General features: G+C 41.3%; 1 protein-coding gene across 2 annotated transcripts; it reads right to left on the minus strand.

Moving 5' to 3' along the window:
• Positions 1-314: 314 nt before the first annotated feature.
• Positions 315-25,288, minus strand: ALKBH1 (alkB homolog 1, histone H2A dioxygenase). Of its 2 annotated transcripts, none has more exons than XM_070514124.1 (6): positions 25,106-25,288; positions 22,490-22,598; positions 18,528-18,657; positions 5,805-5,895; positions 2,539-2,732; positions 315-1,501 (listed from the first exon to the last, which is right to left on the minus strand). In XM_070514124.1, exons 1-6 carry the CDS (start codon positions 25,286-25,288, stop codon positions 1,072-1,074), a joined length of 1,137 nt encoding a protein of 378 aa, XP_070370225.1. In that variant the 3' UTR covers positions 315-1,071. The 2 variants fall into 2 exon arrangements, with proteins under 2 accessions (XP_070370225.1, XP_014702221.2); XM_014846735.2 differs by having other exon boundaries at positions 18,528-18,690.
• Positions 25,289-25,390: the final 102 nt, after the last annotated feature.

Genomic DNA, 25,390 nt, shown 5'->3' on the forward strand with positions numbered 1-25,390 from the left:
TGGTAGTAAATATTATCTTCATTTTATGAATGAGGAAACCGAGGTCCAGAGAAATGTAATGTAACTTAGCCCCGGGGATAGTGGGTTGTCAGTGCTTCATGCAATTTCCAAGCTGTCTACCATCAAAGAAGACAGCAGTGACTGGAATATCAAGGAATATTCTCTCCTGGGAGATAGCCACAAATACTTAGGGCAGAGCAGGAGTCTGCAGGGCAGAGACAGCTTAGAGGGCTCCAATAGCATGAACAATACAGCAAGCAAAAATAGGAAAAAAACTAATCTCAGATACACTGACCCTCAGACAGATACAGATCTTTAATTTAAAATCAAGTAAGTTTATTCAGGGAGAAAACAGTTACAAAACACCCTTGGGGCTTTTTTACTCCAACAATTAAAACTGCATTAAAAAGTCAAAGGAAGAGTTTAGAGATCTAAAAAACATCTGGAGAAACTCCTCTTTCCCTTTCCTTGGGTTTTTATATACATTTACCTTTTAGGCAAGAGAGAGAGCTGGATTAATTTCTTTTCTAGGGGATGAGATTTCCAGTTCCATTGTTGTAATACGTATAGGATTCTTCTGTGAAGGCCAGAAAAGATGGAAGAGAAGATCAAGGAATTTGACGTTGACTGGAAGAATTAAGAAGGTGAGGCAAATGGTTGGCTCCTGGAACCACAATTTTACCACAAATCACCAGATGGGGTGGAGGGAAGGGTATTCTGTTTCCCATTAATAAGATCTGAGGTATTTAAAGACTCCATGGACATGAAAACACTTCTGCCTGCCTCAGAGAAAATGGCAGAGGCTGCGAAGGCTGTTGTGGACGGTCACAGCTCCTTGGACTTCTCACATACATTAGTGCCAGGACTGGACCATGTCAAACACTTCTCTGAACAAGCTGGCTAATCAGTTTATTCTCCAGAATGGGTTCCAAGGCAACAGTGTGATCAATGATGAGTTTTTCCCCGTCTCTGTTTTTGGCTTGTATTGGTGCTAAAGTCTATGGCAATACAAAACAGCACGGTCATTTACTTACAAGACCCGCTTGAGTCAAAGAATGGGTTCTCCGAGTCTCAGCTGTCAGGGTTTAACCTAGCTCGTTTTACTTGGCTATTCTCGTCATCCAAACGGCAGACACCTTCTGAGGTGATGTCTCTTTTATTCTCCTCCATGGGTTCCAAAGGGAAGTCCTGGTCTGTGGCCAGCACCTGTCGGACAGTCATGTTAACACGAGCGGTTTTCAAGTAGCTGGTGCACACCTGCCAGTCTTCCACAGAACAGGGCTCTACCACTGAATCTCCGGGGAGGTCAGCCGGGAGAGGTGTCTCTAGGCAGCAAGGCAGGCTTTCCCCCGTTGGACTTGGAAGGACCCTCGGGACTGCATGGTTCAACAGGCGGCTGAAACCTGACATTACCATGATGTCACCACTGTGCATAAACATGGCTGTGGGGGCTTCATCTCTTTTGAGGCCACCCAGGAGAAAGATGGCAGACTGTCCAAAGCTACAAAAAATAAGTAAAACAATATACAATTGTAAGTTTCTGTTACTAACCATGGTTGGGAAAGTATTGCCAACTGCATTATTTTCTAATTTCAGCTTAACACTCATTGCTCCCAAATCCTCCTTTTAAATTTTATTATTATTTAAAAATTACTATTATTTTCTGAGGAAGACTGTCCCTGAGCTAACATCTATGCCAATCTTCCTCTATTTTGTATGTGGGACACCACCACAGTGTGGCTTGATGCGTGGTGCTAGGTCTGTGCCTGGGATCCGAAGTTGTGAAACCTCGGCTGCTGAAGTGGAATGTGCAAACTCAACCACTACTCCACCGGGCCGGCCCCTCAAATCCTCCTTTTTAAACTATGCTAAGATCTTTCTCTTGTGGCTTGTGTCTATGAGTGACCAACCCACAATCAGCTACTTAAACTTATCAGAGCCCACAGGATTGCTGAAAAATAAAATCTGAAGCAGTTAAAATAAACCAATTAAAAACTCAGTTTCAACATTACCTATTTAAGTTTTACTGATGCATCTTTAAGACAAAGTCTTCCAATAAAATTATTTGAGTCCTTTACTATATTTATCATTCGTGTTCACTTTAAAGATAAAGCAATTAATAAAAGATTCTGCCATGCGCTTTCTTTGTGAGATACAGGTGCAGTACTTTGCACAAATTTAAAGTTATGGTTAGGGAGGCAAGGACAGTAAACTATTCAGGCTTCTGTGCTGTGTTCTTCTCTATCCCAAAAAGCCTGCTCACTTTGCCTGTGGCCTCCCACTTGTCTCTTCCACAGACACTGACAAGACCTCTCATCACAAAAGGCAGACTCCATGCAATTTAAACAGAAATATTAACTATAATTTGGCCATTACTCTTAAAAGACTTGGATACTTTTACTTATAATACATTGTTAAGATGCCTAGAAGTCCAACATTTTTGAAAGTTTAATGTTTTCACTTTCTCATTTTAGCTTGAAAATGATTTAGAAACAGGAATGAAGCAATAAACAGTAATCCCAAACCCCTAGAACTTACCTGAACGACAGCAGCGGTCTGGAGTGATCCAGTTCAGATCTGTCGACGTGGATCCCCAGCGTGGAGTCTAATCGGTAGTAATTCAGGATCCCTGCTTCGGCTCGGAAACCCTGAAACCCACAGGCAGCAGCCACTTGCTCTGAGAGGAAAGCCAGGTCAGAAGGGAAAGGTGTATAGTGATCTGCTGAGTATTTCTTTGATAAAAGTAGGGAAAATAAGAAAAATAAACAATGATCTCAGGAAAACAGGAAACTGTGGCATAAGATTAATTACCACTTTAAATCATCTAATTTACATGTCATATTAACATAACATGATTTATCCACCCGTTTTCGAGGCATCCAGTAATCTAATCATGAGCCATTCAAAATCCCGGCACCTGTTATACGGCAGCACTGGGCTATGCAGCGATGAATTAGACAGACTCACCCTGCAAGGAGCCTACACCCGAAGCAATTACTACACCTCTCTCCAGTGTACTTTAATCCCAAACAGCATAGTTCTCCTAGGTAAAAAGGCAACTCAAAACCATCTAAGGAGGACCAGACCCGTGGCTGAGTGGTTAAGTTCGTGCGCTCTGCTTTGGCGGCCCAGGGTTTCACTGTTTTGGATCCTGGGCGTGGACATGGTACTGCTCATCAGGCCATGCTGAGGCAGCGCCCCACATGCCACAACTAGAAGGACCCACAACTAAAATATACAACTATGTACTGGGGGAATTTGGGGAGAAAAAGCAGAAAAAAAAACTGCCTAAGGAAACACGACACCTAAATGTAACGTGGTGCCCTGGAAAAGGACAGTAGTTAAAACCTAAGGAGATCTGAATCAAGTATGGACTCCACTCCTACGATAATGTATTACTACCAGTTCACTAATTGAGACAAAGGTACCATACCAATGCAAGATGGTAACAACAGGGAGAACTGGGTGTGGGGTATATGGGAACTCTCTGCACTGTTTTTTAAACTTTTCTGTAAACCTAAAACTATTCTAAAATACAAAGTTTATTTTTTAAAAGAAAGGCAACTCAAATACTATAGCCACTTTGGTTTTCAACCCCTCAGCCTGCAACATGGCCTCGTGCCTATTTCACTGGTCAATCTGATGGGATGACGCTCAAAATATCTGAATTGAAACTTATACCATGGTCAAGGTAGGACCTTAAAATGGAAGTAATTTTCAGCACTTACCTCCCTGAACTGCCTCTATTTTTAGCACCTGAGAATCACAAATCTCCTTTTTCTCTAAACAAACAAACAAAAATGCCCAAAGGCCAGAACACCTACTCTTCAAAATGTATACAATTCCTGAGAAGGACAAGGCGCAGCCTTCTCTGCAGAGGAGTCCGAGGGCTCGCTGGCTGTGGAGGCCTGCAGCACCAGACATCCTCCCCTGTCTGGAGGCTCCTCTCTCACTGCTCCCTTTGCTCAGTCAGCCTCCAATGTGACTGGAAAATCCACTTTTGTCTCCTGTCTCTACTCCTGTCCTGACGTACTCCAGCTGGAGCAACAGCCACAGCTGTGGAGAGAACGTGTTTACTTTGGCTGAAGTGAACTTCCACTTCAGGTGTCTGTGAAAGGAAAAGTGAGGTCTTGAAGGCATGGTCAAGCCTTTTCAGTTGGAATCTTTGTTTTATTTTTTTCTTCTCCTTTTCTTGAACTGCAAATAACAAGAGCTTATTTGATTTCTCAAAACTAAGGGTGCAGTTGGAGAACTTTGCAGTTTTCTCTACCATTTTACACTTAGTCTTTCAGAAGATCGACCACTCGGGGCTGCTGTTCCAGCACTAGATGGCCTCGCTGGGATGAATTAATTCCCTTTGCGGGCTTTCGATCCTATTTAAACTGTCCATGCACTACTCTTCTTTCTTAATTCTCTTTCACTTTTCTCTGATTACTCATTCAGAGTTTTTGATAATTTCCACTTCAGGTTTTTCTTAGTAAAAGAGGCTCTAACTTTGAGGTCCTTGAGGAACAATATCAACATTGAAAATAGTATCATAAAAAACGGTAAGCTAACATTTACTGTGTTAGTGTACTTAACTACTTAGGACCGCCAGGTACTGTTGTAATCACTTTGTAGGCATTAATCATTAAAGTGTCACAATCACTTTATGAGGTAGGCACGATCCTTATTGAAGGAGGATTCAAACCCAGGCTGCCTAACCCAAAGAAAATCACACGGCCATTTCCCCAAATACAGGTATCCAGATTTCCATTAAGTCTGTACTGCTGAAAAGAAGAATCACATCATGACTACTTTTGAGCACTATTTATCATTACTTTGAGCAGTTAATATGTTTGTTAATAGCTGAGTTGACTGAAACGATACAGCTTTTAAAGATTTTATTGTTTCTCCTTTTTCTCCCCAAGCCCCCGGTACACAGTTGTGTAGTTTTTAGTTGTGGGTCCTCCTAGTTGTGGCATGTGGGACAATGCCTCAGCATGGCTTGATGAGCAATGCCATGTCTGCGCCCAGGATTTGAACCGGCGAAACCCTGGGCCACTGAAGCAGAGTGCACGAACTTAACCGCTCGGCCAAGCGACTGGCCCCGATAGAGCTTTTAGAAAGTAAACTGCTTAGGAGGAGGATGGTCTCTACCAATCTGTTAAATTCCATTTTCTCTTAGGATTAGTCCTTCCGCTTGGCAGCACACACCTCACTGAGACAAGAGGCACTGTGCTGCCAGTGACAAAGGAGGCATTTCCTGAAGCTTAGAGCTCAGGAAAGAAGAAACTGTAGGAAAACATGGAACTTTGTTAACTGTAGGACATTCTTTCCCAGCTCTCTCCTGCTCAGATCTTAGAGAGCAGGCAAAGGGATCTAGATCTTGAAAGTTCTTTTTTGAGTTGATGAAACAGAACATCAGAAGTATACGGAGGTTCTTTTACTCCAGGCAGACGTTAAGTAGAAAACAAATGCTCAACAAACACCAAACAATAATGGAAATAAAGATTATAATTGAGAACTGCTCTCAAATGCAGTTAAGAAAAATCTATATCCCTGAAAGCTACTTGGAGAAAGCACTGATGACTTCCGATGACATACGACCTGGGGGCACACGAAGAACTACTTTTCTCTTGCTAAATTATTCACTCCTCTTGAGAGACTGTATCACGAGGATTTTAGGAGGGAGTAAATGAACGAGAGCCTTCCACAAATGCATAATCTGATACTTTAAGTTTGGCCAGGAAGAAATCCAACTATGTGGGGCCCAAGAAGCATAAAAATGAAAAATAATGGAATTAGCAAGAAAATTTGAATACCTTACTGTCCCAGTTATAGTGGTAGCCTAGGGTCACCCAGCGCAGTTTCTCTAGTAAACTTCGGGGTCTCCGTTTATTCACTTCTTTACACCTGCAAAGATTGGAGACAAAGAGGACTTATTCATCTCAAATGGAAGCCATGGCCTTTTGAAGGACCTTGGCATCTAAATTTGGTATTCCATCGTATAAACTGTTAGCCAAGATCTTGATAAGGGAAATTAGAACAGATAAATGAGTTGACCAAGAATATAATAATACTAAAAAATATTTTAGCATTTCTAATTTCTAGTCCTTGGTTCTAAATCCTTTGCTAAATGTGATCAATTTTATTTATTTATTTATTTTTTTGAGGAAGATTAGCCCTGAGCTAACTGCTGCCAGTCCTCCTTTTTTTTGCTGAGGAAGACTGGCCCTCAGCTAACATCCACGCTCATCTTCCTCTACTTTATATATGGGATGCCTACTGCAGCATGGCGTGCCAAGCGGTGCCATGTCCACACCCGGGATCCAAACCGGTGAACCCTGGGCTGCTGAAGGGGAATGTGCGCACTCAACCACTGTGCCACCGGGCTGGCCCCTAAATGTGATCAATTTTAAATGGCAAGTTTTCAGCATCTCAATAATGATAAAACAAGAATGACAACAGAAATATCTTAACCCATTCATGGAAAATGGGACCAAGAGCACTATGGGTAATGGAAAATTTGGCTAACAGAACATGTTCGATTTGGTTTCCTAAAAGTAGGGTATCAATCACAGTTATCACTATGTCTATAACGATGGTGGCCTCCCAGAATTACAGGTTGGGGAAAAGTTTGGAAAAATACAGTATACAATCAAAAATAAATGGTTGAACACAACTTTTTTAATCCTGTATAACATAGTTTAGATAAGTGAGGTTTAGCTAACAATTAAGGACCTCTGTAATTGATGTGGTTACTGACATCCCCTTGTTCAAACCATAGGCAGTTTCTGTAAAATAGAGAGGTGCCCTTTCTGCAATTATGTGTTGTCTGAATAAATCTATGGGATTAACTACTCTGTTTCTAAACAGAATGCTTTTTTGATTTACCTCTAAATACCTAGAAATACAAGAATGCTAGGCCTAATCATTTTTTTCCATGTAATTTACATCACTAATCAAATTTTTTTTGGTCCAAGAACCACTGCTGTTTCAAAAAGAAAAGACTAGACTGCTTTAAGGAGTTTACATTCTGATGGGGGATAAGTATAAGAAGAAATGAGGGGGAAATTCAAGGCAGTAAAATCTAGTACTGAAATGAATAGCACAACACTTTGAGGGCCACCAGAAATAAAAAGGAGAACTCAAAGTCAGTTGTCTAATCAGCGCAGCCTTCATGGTGGAGTTGAGAGTTGAGCATGGCACTGAAGAATGGCCAGCATTTAAACAGAGAGTGACGCAGTAGGCAGTACAGGAAAACGGCATGAGCCGAAGCAAAGGATTTATTAAAGGCTCACACTGTAAGTGGCACTCATCTTGATGTCTGACTGAGTTTACAGAATAGATGCTTATCTGTCCTCACAGAGTTTACATTCTAAGGATATCATGACACAGACATACATCAAGACCTGTAGCTAAAAGGAATGGAACAAACCCTGATTTATTCAGGGCGGCTCTGCAGAAAAGAGGCACAGCAGATCTGACTGCTATCCTTTGAAAGGCCCGCCTACAAGGCTGGCCCTTGGCAGGCAGCTGAAACTTGGATTTGGGGGAGGTTCACCCCACTCCCACACTGTAGCTCACTGTGCCTAAACTGTGCAAACAACATGGTTATGCTGAACACCTGCCTTCCTTCTGGGAGTCTGGGATTTTGGTACGTGTCAGGCAGAGACTGCTTATGTGACTAGCTGCTAGTAAAAACCTGGGCATTGAGCTTCCCTGGCAGATAACATTTCTCACATGCTGTCACAACTTGTTGCTGGGAAAATTAAGCACATCTTGTGTGACTTCACTGGGAGAGCACTCTGGAAGCTTGAGCCTGCTTTTCCCTAGGCTTTGTTCCATGCCCTTTCCCTTCGCTGATTTTGCTTTGTATTCTTTCACTGTAGTAACTCTGACCCGTGAGTACAACTCTGTGCTGCACCCTGGGAGTCCTCCTGGTGAATCACTGAACTTGGGTGTGGTCTTAGGCACAAAAGGCCACAGACAACTATCAACAATTTAGGAGAAAAGATATGTAGGAATGGCCAGTGACTGCAAATAGCTGATGTGAACAGTTACTATGTATAATTATCACTCACTATTTAAATTTTCTGTGCGTAAAAACTAAAAAAAAAATGCAATCTAGTTATTAAGATAATCTGAGTTCTACCAACTGTTTCTTCAGCTAAAGGTACAAATAAAAGAACTCCCTGATATTCCTCTGGAGAACATATTCTATTTCAGTAGCCTTCAGACAGAAAAGTAAGTATGACCTCTTATTTCTGGACTCAGATGAATCTTGTGGTTAACAGTAACATAAATGTAGTTCCAGAGTTACAAAACTACCCTACAGAGTGATCCATTCTATTTATTTCTCTTTCTAAGAGAGTATTTGGGACCCAAGTCCTTATTTAAAGACAATCTCAAAGACAGGAGAAAATGTTGCTGAAAAGGATGATAATTTCATGTATAATGGAGCTATGTATTTTCAAGGAGGGAGAAAAGGAAGATGCTGAAGTCAGTAGTGTATAAATGGAATCAAGAACTCAAAACAGATGGTGTCCTGAGTATTTAAGAGAAGGCAAAGAGCCGAGCAGAAAGCTTTTACGGAACCAGTGTACCCCACATAGTTTTTGCCAAGTGGTTTTCAAACATTAATGCTCATCAGAATCACCTAGAGGGCTTGTTAAAACTCACATGGCTGGGCCTAGGCCTATAAATTCTGATCCAGTAAGTCTAGGGTGGGGCCTAAGAACCTGCATTTTGAATAAGTTCCCAAGTGATGCTGATGCTGCTTGTCTGGGGACTACAGTTTGAGAAACACCATTGTAGGCAAAATTTAAAAACAAAACAAAACACCTCCATCTCTTTCTAGTGCAATAAGAGATCAATTTATTGTTGATGAAGAACTCATACTATTATATCAAACCCAGACCAATCTGAACAAATGCAGATAATAACAATGCAGCTCTGAAAATAATTCAGAAGGTGATGGTATTTCAGACACTTGATATGGCATCAACACCGTGCTTTTCAGGGGCTGGCCCTGTGGCTGAGTGGTTAAGTTTGCGCGCTCCGCTTCGGCGGCCCAGGATTTCGCTGGTTTGGATCCTGGGCGTGGACATGGCACTGCTCACTGGGCCATGCTGAGGCGGCATCTCAGATGCCACAACTGGAAGGACCCACAACTAAAAATAGACAACTATGTACCGGGGGCCTTTGGGGAGAACAAGGAAAAATAAAATCTTCAAACAAACAAAACACAAAAAAACCAAGGCGCTTTTCCATCAAAAGATTCAGTCTAATGTTCTTTAAGAACAGGGCATACAGTATTACAAGTAACAGAGGTTTATGGTATTATTAAATAAAATCATCAAAATGACAGTAACAATCAAGCATGAACAGAACCACCCTATAATACACCTTTATTTATTTAAAAAGATTTTTATTTTTCCATCTTCTCTCTAAAGCCCCCCAGTACATAGTTGTATATTTTAGTTGTGGGTTCTTCTAGTTGTGGCATGTGGGATGCTGCCTCAGCATGACCTGATGAGCGGTGCTAGGTCCGCGCCCAGGATCTGAACCTGTAAAACCCTGGGGTGCCAAAGTGGAGTGCGCAAACTTAACCACTCGGCCATGGGGCCGGCCCCTATAATACACCTTTTAAAATTTAGTTCCTTCTTTCGGAATCCGAAAGAACATCTCTTTTCTAGCTTAACTATATCACTGCAAGAAAGGCTTTGGGCTTTGCCTTATATTACGGAGGGGGATTGGTCCAAGGATGTAAAAAGCCAGCAAAGTCTTACTTTCAAAAGCAGTAAGCCCAGTCTTAATAACAAAAAGAAAAGAAAAAGGCTTAAGATTTGCTTAGTGAAAGAGTTGTGATCATTGAGTGTTTGTGCCAATTTGAGGAGAATTTTTATATATACATTTGTGTAATGTGTTAGACTCACATAGGTATAAGATCACACCCCTCATTTCATATCCTCTTCTGAGAACTCGATTTCAATTCCTGCCTTTGTATAGAATTTCTGGAAGGAGAGCAGCAACAATTTTTATAACACTTGCCTCAAAATGTGAGAACAGGACTGGCCAACACTAAGACATTTCTTCTCTCAGTACTACTCAGGGACCCTTTTGGTCCCCAAATACCCACAGGCCTCTCGGGTAATAAAAACTCCAAAATATTCACTCTTGAACACTGTGAATACTGCAAGGCCAAAACCAAGTTTAACACTTTCCCAGAACACTTTCAAGCAGAAAATACTGAGGGATTAATGCAGGGGGTAGGCTGTTCTCTTTTTAAACCTGACTTGTGCAAAAAGAAGGCACTGACTAGTGCCAACGGAGCTGCGATATCCACCCTAAGGAATGCAGGGAGTATGCTGGCACCTTACCTAACTTGAAATTTTATCCAATTATCCAAAAGAATGTTTTCAAGCAAGTACGACCCTGATTATTGGTTCTCACTGCACACAGAAACACGCTCTGCTCCCTGCCCCTGCTGCTCCTCCAGGCACTGGCAGGAGGATGACAGATGGGTGTGCTGGCACCTTCTCCCCTGGTAAATGTGCCCACACAGCAGTTTGCTCACTTTCTGTCACAGTAAGTGCTTTATGTGAGTGCCAGCACTTCTCTCAGCAATCACGTTCTGTAGCACTTTTCAACTGAACCCTAACCAGGTGCAAATGAACTCCTGTCCTGCTTGTCCGCACTCTGTGCAGTGGGTAGTTACAGTGACATAACTAAGCAGGGGTATCTCCTTTTCTTTTTTGCCTTAAGGGACATTGGCAAATTATCGTGAACGCAAAAATACTCAGGACAGAAAAATTCTGAAGATTGTTTATGATAAAAAAACCTTAAAAATCCTATTGCAGGTATTTGTTTTTTAATCATTTTTAAAGGCTTGGGAATTGTATCTTTCACAACTCTGAATACCTCCCTCCATGACCACAGCAAGTCCTTCTTCTTTCCCCATCTCTCATTTCCTTTAATGCTAAAGTTCCATCTCCTGACCTCAGAACTCCAATTTTTCAGAGTTTGAGTGATTCCAGGTTTGTCTTCCTTCTCAACCTGAACCCCCAAGTCAATCACTGCAAATAGGCATCCAATTCCACCTTAATCGCTAACATCCTTTTGCTGTCTGCAAGTATTTAAAGCCTTCTCTAATCCTCTACCGCCTGTTCTACACCTTAACCGCTCATCTCAAGTTCTCAGTCCTGCTCTTATTCCCTTCGAGGACAATGAGAATACAGAGGCCTCATCAAATGACCCACAACCATTTCAACTTCCCTCCCCTCCACCTCCTAAACCTTTCAAAATCTTCACCCGATCCTTCCCTCTGGGTTTCAGCAGTGGTCCTACTTCTTTCTACGAGGGCCAATTCTCCACCGATACCGTCTCCCACTTCCCCGACACAGCCTGTGAGGCCTTTCTCCATTGACTATCGTTCTTCTCATATTTTCAAGTCTTCCTCTTGATCTGCAAAAATGTGTAACACTTCCACATACTTAAGAAAAAACATCTCCCTAAGCTGACCTCTCTCTGAAGTACCCTGTCTATGTCCCGCCTAGATGTGCCCCATGTCTCCCGTCCCTTCACAATTAAACTTTCCTAAAAGGACTCAATATTTGTTGCCTTTACTCTCTCCCCTCACTGCAATCTGACTTTTGCTTATACCACTCTACCAAAACTAGTTTCTTAGTTTCAATTATATCACTTAATTGTCAAATCTTAGGTCTATCGACATGGCTGGCCCTTCTCTTATTCTGCAAACATGTTCCTGTCTTGGTTTCTAACAACGTATTTTTTTTAACCCAGAGTTGATGCTCCCCAGGGCCAATGGCTTTCTTTTCTCTGTATGTATTCTATTAAAAAAAAAAAATCACATCCCTTCCCACTACTTCACTATGGCCTTTATGTGTAACTCCTATATCTCTCTCACTCTGATTTTGCTCCTAAGCTCAGTTCCATATTTCGAAAGGCATACTAAACATTTCCACCTGGATACTCCACAAGCATTTCAAAAACAGTAAGCCCCAAATTACACTTAGGATTGTCTCTGCTCATTCTGATCTTCCTCCAATACTCATTTCCATTAAAAATATCAGTATATAATGTTGCAACGAACATGAAGATGCAGATAACCTTCTGAGATAGTGATTTTGTTTCACTTGGATATGTACCCAAAAGTGGAACTCCTGGATCACATGGTAGTTCTAGTTTTAATTTTTTGAGGAAACATATACTGTTTTGCATAAATAAATATTGTAGCATTATTTACAACAGCCAAGACATGGAAACAACCTAAGTGTCCACTAATGAACGGATAAACAAATGTGGCGTGTATATACACACACATAGTAGAATATTATTGAGCTATAAAAAGGAAATCCTGCCATTTGTGACAACATGGATGAACCTTGAGGGCATTACGCTAGGTGAAATAAGTCAGACAGAGAAAGACAAATACTGTATTGCTCTCACTTATATTTAGAATCCAAAAAATCTGAACTTGTAGAAACAGAATAGACTGGTGGTTGCCAGAGGCAGGTGGGGGTGGGTGAAATAGGTAAATGTGGTCAAATGGTAAAATCTTCCAGTTATAAGATAAATAAGTTCTGGGGATGTAATGTACAGCATGGTGACATGGTTAACAATACTGTACTGTATATTTGAAAGCTGCTAAGAGAGCAGATCTTAAAAGTTCTCATCAAAAGGAGAAAATTTGTAACTATGTGAGGTGCTTGATGCAAACTAAACCTACTGTGATAATCCTTTTGTAATATATGCATATATCAAATCGCTATGTTGTACACCTCGGGCTAATACAATGTTATACGTCAGTTACATCTCAATAAAACTGGAAAAAACAACAACAAGACCTCAGTATTACCCTAACTGCCACATAGAAATCTGGGGATAATTCTAACTTCTTTCTCTCACTTCTCATAATCTCTTCGTGCCGCCAAAGAGAAGCACGCGAACTCAACTCCCGCATCACTGGCTGGCCCTCTCAAACTCACTGCTGGCAGGGAATCTTTTTCCTAGCCTCAGTCTTGAAACCAGGGGCTAACTTGCTTTAACTATACTCAGTTAGTCGTCTGTTTGCAAAAGTAGTTAGATAACGCATTACTAAAACCCACCCTATAGATAGTATCTCTGACCCCTGGGTTACCATGGTAACAGGTGCTTGAGTTTTTCAGTAGCTGAGAGTTGACTCCTTGTCCAGTTCAGGCTGGTTAAGACCACTGACTCATCAGCTGCGCCTGGGTCCAATAGGTGACCTTTTGACATCAAGGACACTCCACCCTCAGATCACAGTAATGCTGCCATTTTGTGAACACGTGTCCATGAAGCTTTACTATGCTTGCTGATCATCAATTACTTCACTTATCTTTACCTCCAATCATCTATTCCCACTTCAGACCACCCTGCCTCTTTATCCCAAAAATATCTCTAATCTCAGTTTTTGGGGAGGTGGCTTTGAGATTGATTCTCCTGTCTCCTTACTTGGCTGCCTTCTGATTAAACCCTTTCTCTCTGCAAACTCGTCATCTTGGTGATTGGCACATCGTGTGGTGGGCAAAACGAACTTAGTTTGGTAACAACCTCTCCCTCTATTGTGTCCCCATAGCACTTTGCAACTTCCTCTATCCAAAAATAAGGCTTTGGTCTTGTACATGCTTTACGTAACCTGAATTCCTCCTCCAACAGTCCCTTCCTCAAAGGCAGGGACTGAGTTTTAATCTCCATATTTGTCCTAGCATCAAACGTTTCCTAAAATACCAATGTGCATTATTTAATAAACTAATGAAAATAAGACAGAAAGGTACTATATAGTCTTTAATTGATCCTTCTCAAATTTAGCATTATGCTTTAATTGGGCTAATAGAGGGATATCAATTTAATGAAAATAATACTTACTAAGCACCTTTCTCATATATACAAAGAATTGCGCTTGGCATCAAGGCTGTAAAAATTTCAAGATCTGGGGGTGGGGGCAGGGGCATGTCAGGCAGTGGGAGGGAGAAGGGCCAGATGACTGGATTCACTATTATAAGTGCTAAAATAGCATCATAAACAAAGCCTTAAAGTAGAAAGTTGAGGGGATTAATTCTGCTTCCCCACTAAGGATATCAATGGAAAAAACTTTCCACATATACAAAAATGGATACAAAGCATTTCATAAGCTAATTTATGGAATAAATAAAGCTAAGCTACTTTATTTAAATTTATATTGCCCCTTGTCTTATTCTTTACAAAGTTATTTTTGAATAGATAATACATTCACAAAATTCAAAAGGCAAAAACGAAAGTATCCATTAACTAATTAATTACACAAATATATATTTGGTGACTACCACGCATTGAAGAATAAAAACACAGGGCAAGAAGATAAAGAGTGAGGGGAAACAGGGGACTATTTTTAATTGAAAGATAAGGGAATCATCTTTTATAAGATGATACTAGAATAAAGACCTAAAGGAAGCAAGCCATCATTATCTGAGGGAAGAGATTTCCAGGTAGAAAGAACAGCTCATACAAAGAATCTGAGCATGACTGATGTGTATAAGGAATAGCATGGAGACCAGGACGGCTGGAGATGAATGAATGAAAAGGAATGGTAGATGAGGCTGGAAAGGCAGCTGGGGGCCAGATCATCTGGGCCATAGTAAAGACTTCTGATTTTATTCTAAGTCTGATGAGGTTGTATAACAAAGAATTTCACTGGCCTTTGTCCCTGGTTCTTGGAAGAGAGCTAAACTCTTGGAATTTCTGGGAGGGATAGGAGTGTCTTTGTTATTCACAGTGGACCTTAGGACCACACCTGAGTTTATGCTAAGCAGATGACTCTGGATGTAGGTTTGTCAAGCTAGAAAGACCAAACATGTGATTAGAGTCTTGAGGCTTTCCGGCAACTGATATTAGCTGGACTTCAGGGGACAGGTGGGGGGGGGCTAGAGATTGAATTCAATTATGTGGCTAATGATTCAATCAATTATGGCTATGGAGTGAACGCCAATAAAAACTCTAAACACTAAGGCTTGGGAGAGCTTCTTGGGAGGATGACACGTCCTGATTCCATAAGAAGAGGACACGGAAGTTCTGCACTTTGGACCCTCTAAGACACGGCCCTATATGTCTCTTCATTGAATGGTCATGATATGTATCCTTTATAATAAAATTGTAATCATAAGTATAATGCTATCTTGAATTCTGTGAGACATTCTAGTGATTTACTAAGGGGGGTCATGGGAACTCACCTGAATTTGTAACCAGTGGGTCAGAAGTATAGGTAGCCTGGGGATCTCCCAAACTTGTGGCTGATGTCTGAAGTGAGGGCAGTTTGTTTGGGGACCATGCCCTTAACTTGTGATGTCTGTGCTAACTCTGGATGGTCTGCATTAGAATTGAATTGCAGTATGCAGATGAAAAACTCCAAGAGAAGTGACACGATTTCTATACTGTATGCAGAAAACAGACTGAAGAGGCACAAGAACAGACACAGGAAGACTGGTCAGGAGGCTACTGCAGTAAATGATGGTGGCTTAGACTAAGATGGTTGTGATGGAGTTGCTGAGAAATGATTTTATTTATTTATTTATTACCATATTTGCTAGAGGGGTAGATTTAAGATTTAAGATTGGCCCTGAGCTAACATCTGTTGCCAATCCTCCTCTTTTTGCTTGAGGAAGATTGTCACTGAACTAACACCTGTGCCAGTCCTCCTCCATTTTACGTGGGATGCCACCTCAGCATGGGTTGACAAATGCCTGGGATCTGAACCTGCAAACCTGAGAGCTGCCGAAGTGGAATGTACAAACTTAAGCACTATACCACCAGGCCGGCCCCAGATTTCAGATTTTATAATGGCAGCATAGTGTCTATATTCTATTGTGGGGTATGTCATGCTTGATTTATCTGAACTCCGGCTGACAGACACTTAGGTTGTTTCTCATTTTTTCCCGTTACAAACAATGCTGCAATGAAGATGCTTGTACCTAACTATCGTACTCTTGTGCAAGAATCTCTAGCTATGCCTTTCACTGACAATAAACTTTGAACACAGCAGAGAATTGAGCTGCCCTAGTTTTGTGAACAGACCTATTTTTGCTTATAAGTATTTTTTCTTCATTTCCTACTTAGAGTTTCTTCTTCCCTGATAATAGAAACCTAGAAAGCTAAAATTGAAAAGATCTCAGAAGCCCTCTAGTTCAGCAGTTCTCAATGTGGAGGTTATGGTAGATAATCAGAATCTCCAGGGAATCTTTTTGAACCACAGACCCTCTCCCTTTCTCTTACGCTCTGGGAAAGTGGCAAGAGCTGCGTGTACTGTCCAGGTGGCTCTAACTGACCATGATTCAACCACCTTGAATATCTTATTCAGTCCAATCCCTCTGTTTCCCAGATGAGGGAACTGAAACACTTATTACATAGTGACAGAAGGAGAACTAGGGCCCTAAGACATGTTCAATGTCACCAGCAATGTCTGAGCACATCAGTTTCTTCCAATCCTTGACCATCACATTTTTTATTTTTGCTAATTTATTAGACCAAAAAAAAAAATGTATCTCACCATTGTTTACAGGATGATTTATCAAAGAGATCCATCTGAGCTATCTTAGAAGATGACAACTGGGATTTCTGCAGTTATTTGTCAGAAGGAAAAAATTCAATTACTTGAAAATGCAGGCTGCTTTAATAACAAACCCTAAGCTCTCTTTGACTAATTTCACTCAACTATGATCTTCTTTTGCTCTGCCCTCAATTCTAAGAAGACACTACAGTCATGTACTATATAATGAAGTTTCAGTCAACAACGGACTGCATATCCGATGGTGGTCTCATAAGATTAGTAGCATACAGCCTGGGAGGGTGGTAGGCTATACCATCTAGGTTTGTGTGAGTGCACTCTATGATGTTAGCACGGCGACAAAATCGCCTCAGGACACGTTCTCAGAATGTATCCCCATCATTAAGTGGTGCATGACTGCCCCCGCCTATACCATAACCCAAAGACCAAGAAGGCTTTAAAAGAAAAACAAGGAATTTTAGCTTTCCTTTCCCTTTTCAACTTAAGAAAATCTTCTATTTCTCCTGTTAGAATTAGCATGACAGTTTCTGAAAACTGCACCACTGGATCCACTTAAGTCCAAATAGAACACACAAAGCTGGTACAATGCTTTCAACAGGCTGTTCTAAGGATTTCTCACAGAATATCTTGTTTAATCCTCACACTACTAAATGAGGAAAGGACTATTATGAGGCATAGAAAGGTTAAGCAACTTGCTCAAGTTGACAGAGCTGGTAAGAGGCAGGGCTGGGATCCGAATCTAGGCAATCTGACTCTAAACTAGTGCTCTGCATCACCAAACCCTTCACAATCTGGCCCCAAACTACCTTTCCTGCTTCATCTCTGCCAATTCTATCCATGACTTTCAGGAAGCATTTTCCACAATCTACCTCCAATCCAGCCACCTAAGAAACCATTCCCACAGTATCTTATAAACTGTATCCCTCCACTTGCCAAATTGTATTTAATTCTATGTTTATATGTCTCTGTCCTCGACTAATCCACAAATTCCTTGAAGGCAGAAACTGTCTCTTCTCTGCCTTTGACTCTTTAATAGCCAAGCACAGTGGCTGAGACATAGCAGAAACTCGAGAGCACACCCTGTGCTCCCATCTCATGCAACAACTTACTGTCTTAAATATCACCTCTCTGCTTTCTCTACTCAAAACAGCCTTCTTACTTTTCTGACCAGCAAACTGCTCATCATTTTTGAAGACCCAGTTCAAATGGACAGAGAAAATAACAGGAAAATGAACCCAATTAAAAAATCATTTTTTCTTCTTTGACACCTCCTTCCTGCCTGGAAGAATTATTTCTTCCTCCGGCCCCTATGGCACTTTTCTAAACACCTATTGTAATACTTTCTGAACTCTATTACAATTATTCCTGTTGATACTGAGTTCCCAACAGACTTTGCACTCCTGAGTACAGGGACAGTGTCCTATTTATCTTTTTTTCTCCAATGCTTAGCATCATGCCTGGTACACAACTGACCCTCAATAAATACTTATGGAATGAATGAATGTTGAAACATTAAGGTACAAACATTAGTTCTTATGATGAAGAACAAGTGACCTACCATAAAACAGCTGGCAGCACTAACTTCATCTAGTAGAGCAGAAGTAAAGAGCTTTCAGTGTTACTTTTTTCCAGAATATCACAAGTCTTTAAAGGAACTCACTTGAAGTAGAAAAAAGGGCTGAAACTGAATGAAAACGGATCATCTGATGATTAATGAGGATGAACTCAACATCTAAGCTACAATAAGCAAATCTTTAAAATGGATCTCAATTTAATGTAACTGTCAAAGCATCTGTCCAAATGTTCCTGGGGGAAAGAACGTAACTGTGCCATATTGATGTGGAAAGGAGGGAAAAATAAACAGGTCAGTCACTCTCACCGCACTGTTACAGAGTAGTTCCTTTAAAGATCTGGGATGGCCTGCACTGAAAACTACCACTTTATTGTGACTGAGAAGACTTACCTCAGAAACTCTTTGCTCTGTTCCCACAGATCTTGGGTCTGTTCTTCAGTCATGTGTTTGTCCAGGTTACAAACGTTGGGTTTCTGGGAATATAACTTAAGGCACTGCTTTACCCAGTGCCACTGGTAACCTGGGAGGAAGGGGTTTGGGATAAAAATAAATCCTATACAAAAGATGGGTGGGGAAAAAAGGAGAGGAGGAAATTCTCCATCAGTTATTCAGATAATTTATTTTTGTTGACACTCTTATGCCCACTACTTTATTATTTACTCCCCATCTCCCTTTGCTCATGCTTCCAGCAGCTTCTTAAAGCAATGTTCACCTAAAAGCAAATGTTCTCATTCCTATCCTCGAATTTTAGAGGAAGAGGAGTATCTTTAAGTCAATGAAAAGCTAAGTTCTGATGATGAATATTAGACATCTATCACTAGGCAAATATCTGGCTTTGTGGGTTATTCCGAAGAGAAATATTCCACAATTATCAATTGTGTTACCCCAAAGCAAACTTTAGGATTGAGAGTACCAAAGTCATCCCTCAAATTTTCACCAGATATCATCCCTTCACGAGGTGGCAGCTGCTTCCTGCAGTGACTACCTTTGTGACATCTCAGTGCTCCCTTTTTGCCTTTTCTGTTTTCTACAATCTGGCTAACAATTCTTTATATTAAGTTATCCCATTAAAATAATTGGTGTGATTTCTGCCTCCTGACTAACAGGGAAGAAAGACGTTCTGTACATCTGTTGAGTATGGCACGAAGTAAATAGCTGCAGCATGTGTGTTGAAAAGATCTTTCTGGTTTGAAAAGTACTCTAACCTGATTTTTCTCCTCTATAAAAAAAGAATAAGAATATTTAACTGGAATCCTATGCACGGTAAGGATTCATTCATCAAACACTCAAGAAACACACACTATGTCATGTTCTCTCTTTTTTTTTGGTAAGATGGGCCCTGAGCTAACATCTGTGCCAATCTTCCTCTATTTTATGTGGGATGCCACCACAATGTGGCTTGACCAGCAGTGCTAGGAACGTGCCCAGGCCCCAAACCCACAAACCCCAGGCCACCAAAGCAGAGCGTGCAAACTTAATAACTACACCATTGGGCCAGCCCCACTATGTACTTTCTTAAGAATTAGAGAGATGAAAACCTTTGTCCTTGTGAAGTACCTGGAGACAGGACAGTAGAGACAGCTATACAGATAACGCCTTTTAGAAGCCCTGGCTATGGAAGGAAACAAAGGCTGAGGAGTAGTTGCAGAAGAACAAAGAATTACAGAGAGTTTATGGTTTTTAGGGTTTGGAAAGACCTAACCACGCTTATAGATTATGAGAAAAGAGCCAGCAGAAAGGAACTGGCTGAAAACAGGTGAGAGGAAAAAAAGAGAGCATTGCCTGAAAGCTGGAGGAGGTGAAAGACGGTGGGATCAAAAAAGTGAAGGGACTGGCTTTGAACTAAAGGAACTCTTCTCCTCTAAAATTGGAGGACAGGAGTGAGAACATTTGCTTATAAGTGTGGAGGCCACTTATGCATTTCATGTATCAGTAAAATTCTTCAAATAATTTAGGAGAGTGACAGGACTGCCAGTATTATGAAAGAAAAAAAAAGATACGAAGAAACCCCCAACAACTTACCATCTGCTATCATCATTATTTTACAAAATCTTATCAAGATTATAATACCCACCAAATATCAGATTAAAGGAAGAATACCTCTGATCTAGTCCAAGATTGAACAGTAACAGGAAATTTAATACCCTTTTAGGCAGTCCATTCCAGACAACTGTTGTCTTCCTTTTGTTGAGTTAAAAGTTTCCTCCTTTTAATTTTCATGCATTGGTCTTAGGTTCCAACACACAGAGCAACCCCAAATCAGTTCTTAATTCTTCCTGATAAATACCTCCAGCTTTACAGTTAACATTTACTGAGCATTTTCTATGTGCCAGGCTCTGACCTAAGCACTTTACATGTACACTTAGATTTAATCCTCATAACAACCTTATGAAGTCAATACTATTTTTATACGCATCTTACATATGGGGAAACTGAGGCCAAGGGAGATTAAAAAACCTGTCCAAGGTCATATAGTAGTAGATGGTAGAGCCAGGATGTGAACCCAGGTATCCTGGCGTCAGAACCTAGGTCTTAACTAGTATGCACTGTTTCCCATCCCTTCTAGTGTATGACAACATTTCAGATGTTTCATGCTATCACGTTCCCCCTCAACTATACTCTTCCCTAAACTGAATTTCTGGTCTTCAGACCCATCATCTTCCCACTCACTCTCATAAGGACGGGTTGTGGTATACTCAGGTTCCTTTAGAATAAACAGGATCCAGAAGTAAACACAATTCGTCTGATCCAGCCAGAGTAAGGTGAGACTGTCATCTCCCATGTTTAGGACATGATGATTCTATTAAATGCAGCTTACAATGGCAGAGAAGACAGAATAAAGTCTCTAAGGACATAATGAGGTACCAACTCAAATGACGTGGCTTAAGTGTGAAATACTAGAAAACCTCAAAATGTACATCAACTTGGACAACAGAAAACCAAAGTGGGGCTGACAACTGTAGTCTGAACAATCTGTTAAGGGAAGAAGGCCTGGCAACAGAGAAACACAGCCTTGAAAACAGGAGCTAGGTCTGAAAGGTAAAGAGCAGCCTTCAAGAACAAAAAGTGCATGAAAGACTGCTGGTGATGCATGCTCCTCATTTACCCAAACTCATGGAGAGCAATGCTTTCATACACAAATTCCACCATTCAACTGTCTCCTTTGTGACTTCAGCCCCAAGATTGAAGTCTCTAGTTCTTCAAAACAGAACTAAAGTTCAAGAGGCCTTTTATAGGAAGTATTAAAGCTGTTACACCTTCCCATGTTATTAACAAATACATCAGTGGTCAAGATGTATTAAAAGCTATAACATAGATCTGGCCCTTTGCACAATGAAAATGAATATTTCTTTTTAGGGAATCCTATGTTTTTTTAATCTATATTTGAAATCACAAGTGCAGTGCTAACTTTACATCCTCTAGAAAGAAACAGGATGGCAGATATAAGATTATTTGGCCAAATAAAGCATTTCCGTATTTTCTAAATGGTTGATAATAATTAATCTACAATGACCCCATTATCCTAGAAAAAAGGTTAATAACATTACCCACTTCGCAGTATTATCTAAATTTCTTTATCTGTAAAGTGAGTTATCCAACATCACCAAAGTTCAAAGTTCTAGATTATATAGTTTATTAGGACTTTTGATCATATTAACTGTTCTCTTTTCAAATGTTCAGCCTTGCTGATAGCAACAATTTTTAAGCTATTGTCATGCCATTTGAGAATGCAGGGATTTTGTGAATGGAGTGACCGTTATGAATTATTCTGTCATTCAAAGCGGCTCTCCTGCCAGAATAGGGGTTCAGAGCTGTGGCAGGGAGCCCAGAGTCAATGTCCTAGTTTATTTTTTTCTTAAAGATTGGCACCTGTGCTAACATCTGTTGTAATCTTTCTTTGTTTTGTTTTCCTCCTTCTCCCCAAAGCCCCCAGTACATAGTTGTATCTTCTAGTTGTAGGTCCTTCTGTTGTGCTATGTAGGATGCCACCTCAGTATGGTTTCAAGAGCGGTGCCATGTCCATGCTGGGGATCCAAACCGGCAAAACCCTGGGCCGCCGAAGTGGAGCGTGCAAACTTAACCACTTGGCCATGGGGCCGGCCCCTCAATGTCCTAGTTTTTGATTTGTACTTGGTGTGTCACTTTCTGCAATATAAGGCAGGCACTCCTGACTCCTGCTCTATCCTTTGGGAATGTTAAATAAACGGAAATCTTAGACCCCTTAGGAGGGGTATGGGAGTGGAACATTTCTGTTTAGTTTTCTCCTTTGTCTATTCACTTGCTTACTGCTCCTCCTCTGAAATTAGACAAATGATTTGGTGATTTCACCTTCTGAGGTCAGCTGCACTCACCAGGATAGCCTTCGAGTCCATAGGCTTGCCACTTGCTGACCGGCTGAAGTCCTGCTCTGTGTGCATCATGGTCACTCACTGAGGACAAACTTAGCTGAGATCTGACCACCTGGTAGGAAAGAAACAGAAGTCAGAGGGCTAAAGCTATTTTATAGGTCAAATCTGAGAACCTCAAACCTCTAAAGACATTTCTGGTATGGGGCAAAGTTAGGAGTCATAAGTCTAGAGTCCTAAACTTAGTTCTATTACTTAGGTGATGTAAGACTTAGATCTAAGTCACTTAACTTCTTAGAGCCTCAGCTTCCTCATCTATATCCTAACAAACACTAGAGAGCTACAGAAAGTTGAGATAAGAAATAATGAGAAGCAGGCTGATTTTGGCCTTCAAGACTACCTTTTCCTGTGATTCCACATCTTTGTGACTTATCATAGGACTCTGAATCATGAAAGGTATTTGGTGTACTGAAATACCCTGAGTCACAATGCCGCTTGCTTTGGTTAGGGCTAACAATAACGCTTCTGAGGCACTTGTGTACAGTTAAGTGTTTTAACAGAGGTATGAAGAATACCAGGGTGCGGAGGGTGAGAGTATGGAAAAAGAGTGCTCTGACCAGACAGAAAAAACGTTTCAATAAAACACTGGGAATCCTGTCTGCCAAAAGTACAATATTTGCTTTCTTTTAGATGAAACTTCAAACTAAAACTCAGAACTTTTTGTCTTTGTTGATTACTTAATTTGAAATTAAGTTTTTCAGGGGCTCATTAAGTTTTCTTGGCATCTAAGAGCATCTTATGCATGGTTCATTAAATTGGTTAAGAAACCAATATGCAGTCACTAAAGTAGGGACATTTAGGGAAAAAAACCTTATTCTTCCATGAATAATAAACTTAGAGTCTGGCTTGCCTGAGAATAAATCAAAAGTTTTCTTCCAAAGGGATATGACCCCTTATTCTGTTAACTTCCCCAATGTGAAGACTTCCAGAAAATACCAAGTGGCTGGTGTATAAACAGTCTCTATCATAAAATGGCTATTTGGAACTCTCTAGAGTCCTGACCAGCTAACTTTTCTGGGTACGTGGGGGCTGAGAAAATGTTTTTATTTTAAACATTTTGTAATGATTTCTTAAATAGACCATACTTAATACCACACTGTAATTCAGCAACATCCTCAGACCTGAAGTTTATGGACCTATTCTACCATATACTAAGCTGAACAAAACCTGTTTTGTTTTGTTTTTTGTGAGGAAGATTGGCCGTGAGCTAACATCTGTTGCCAATCCTCCTCTTTTTTTTTTCCTCCCCAAAGCCCCAGTACCTAGTTGTATATCCTAGTTGTAAGTCCTTCTAGTTCTATGTGGGATGCCACCACAGCATGGCTCGATGAGTGGTCTGTGCCCAGGATCCAAAGTGGCGAACCCCAGACCTCTGAAGCGGAGCGCATGAACTTAACCACTATGCCACTGGCCAGCCCCAATCTCTTGAGTTTTTTTAAAAAAGTTTTTCTGCTTCCTCCTTCACCAGACCATTAGCCATCACTGTCTCCACTGCTTGCATCAGGTGTCTTGTAATAGCAACTTTCTTTCTAATTTGCTACTTTCAATCTGTTTTGAGCAGGGGAACTAAATACTCCAGTTTTTATGTACTCATATTTATTAAGTGCTTACTGTTTCAGGTACTGTGCTAGACACAATATCTCCTCCTCAGGTGGTTTACATTCTAACAGTGTTTAAGTATTAGGATAAAATACAGGCGAAAAGGGCTGAATGAGGGTCTGAGGGGCTGTCCCATGAGTCAAGTATATTATTCTTGGGGTGCAGACTTTCTCTGTTATTTTGACAATTCTAAGACCATTTCTGCTAACGAATGAAGTTTCTAAGAAGCTGAATTCTGGACAAATACAGCATTCCACTTTTATTGAGAGCTGTTACTAAGCTTGGAAAGAATGCCTCAAACAGCCACCTGTGAACAGCACCAAAGGCAAATTAAGGGATCAGGCATCCCGAGTTAAAGCGATTGTAAAAAAAATATACATTACGCTATACTTGTGATTCTTCCTGTTTTCCCGGTCCCCTCTTATGTTACTTTTCTTAATTTCCATGGGGAAAGGAAGAAATAACGATGCTGGATGGATTCGTTTGCCCTTTACTTTCCACTTGAAGAGATTATCTCAAAACCTTTCAACGCCCTCTGTCGAAAAGGCCGAGAGAAGACAAGCACCGGTTTTTCGGACAAAGCCTTAACAACATCCATCCCCCTCAATTCTGGGATTACTCGGGTGGTTGGTTTTCTCCAGCTGCAGAGCCGCTACCCTGACGTCTACGAATACGGTTTAGGGGTTTTTACACGGTTTGAAGTAGAAATGCAAACAGTTAATTGAAGGAATGAACCCCAATTCCCAGGCATTTTTTGACTGAGGCCGCAGCTGGGAATGGCCGCGTGGAGAAACGGGCAGCGGAATCTTCACCGCCATCGTTGCAGTTCAACGCCAGCCCATGGAGGGGGGGGATCGCTCAATAACAGTCAGTCTGGAAGCGAAAGAGGTGAAGTTGAATTGAAGCCCCTCCAACAAGCCAGGCGAGGCGACGGGGAGGCGCGCGCCGCTCTTGTCTCCGTACCTTGTGGGCCTCGGGCCCCGGGCCGCGGGCTGCGTGGGCCGCCGAGAAGTCGATAACCCCTCCCAGGTCTGCGGTCCCGGGGCGGCTCTGTCGGTAGAAGCGGAAAAGCTTCCGAAAGGCATCCTCCCCCGGCTCCGCCGCCAGCGTCGCCACTGAACCCACGGCCGCCGACATCTTCCCCATCTCGCCGCCCGGCCTCCTCTGACCCGGAAGCAGATTCCCGTGCTCCGGATCCGATTGGTTCTTCCGGGGTCACGAAACAGGTCACGGGCATCCCTCAATCTA

The sequence above is a fragment of the Equus asinus genome, chromosome 7 (genome assembly GCF_041296235.1).
Source record: "Equus asinus isolate D_3611 breed Donkey chromosome 7, EquAss-T2T_v2, whole genome shotgun sequence".
Taxonomy (NCBI): domain Eukaryota; kingdom Metazoa; phylum Chordata; class Mammalia; order Perissodactyla; family Equidae; genus Equus; species Equus asinus.

Excerpts from the sequence above, each read along its gene's own strand:
- ALKBH1 (XM_014846735.2), bottom strand. The coding sequence starts at position 25,288 with ATGGGGAAGATGTCGGCGGCCGTGGGTTCAGTGGCGACGCTGGCGGCG. Across the intron at positions 22,599-25,105 it reads CGGGGCCCGAGGCCCACAAG|GTGGTCAGATCTCAGCTAAG; the intron begins GTACGGAGACAA and ends CTTTCCTACCAG. Across the intron at positions 1,502-2,538 it reads AGACCGCTGCTGTCGTTCAG|CTTTGGACAGTCTGCCATCT; the intron begins GTAAGTTCTAGG and ends TATTTTTTGTAG.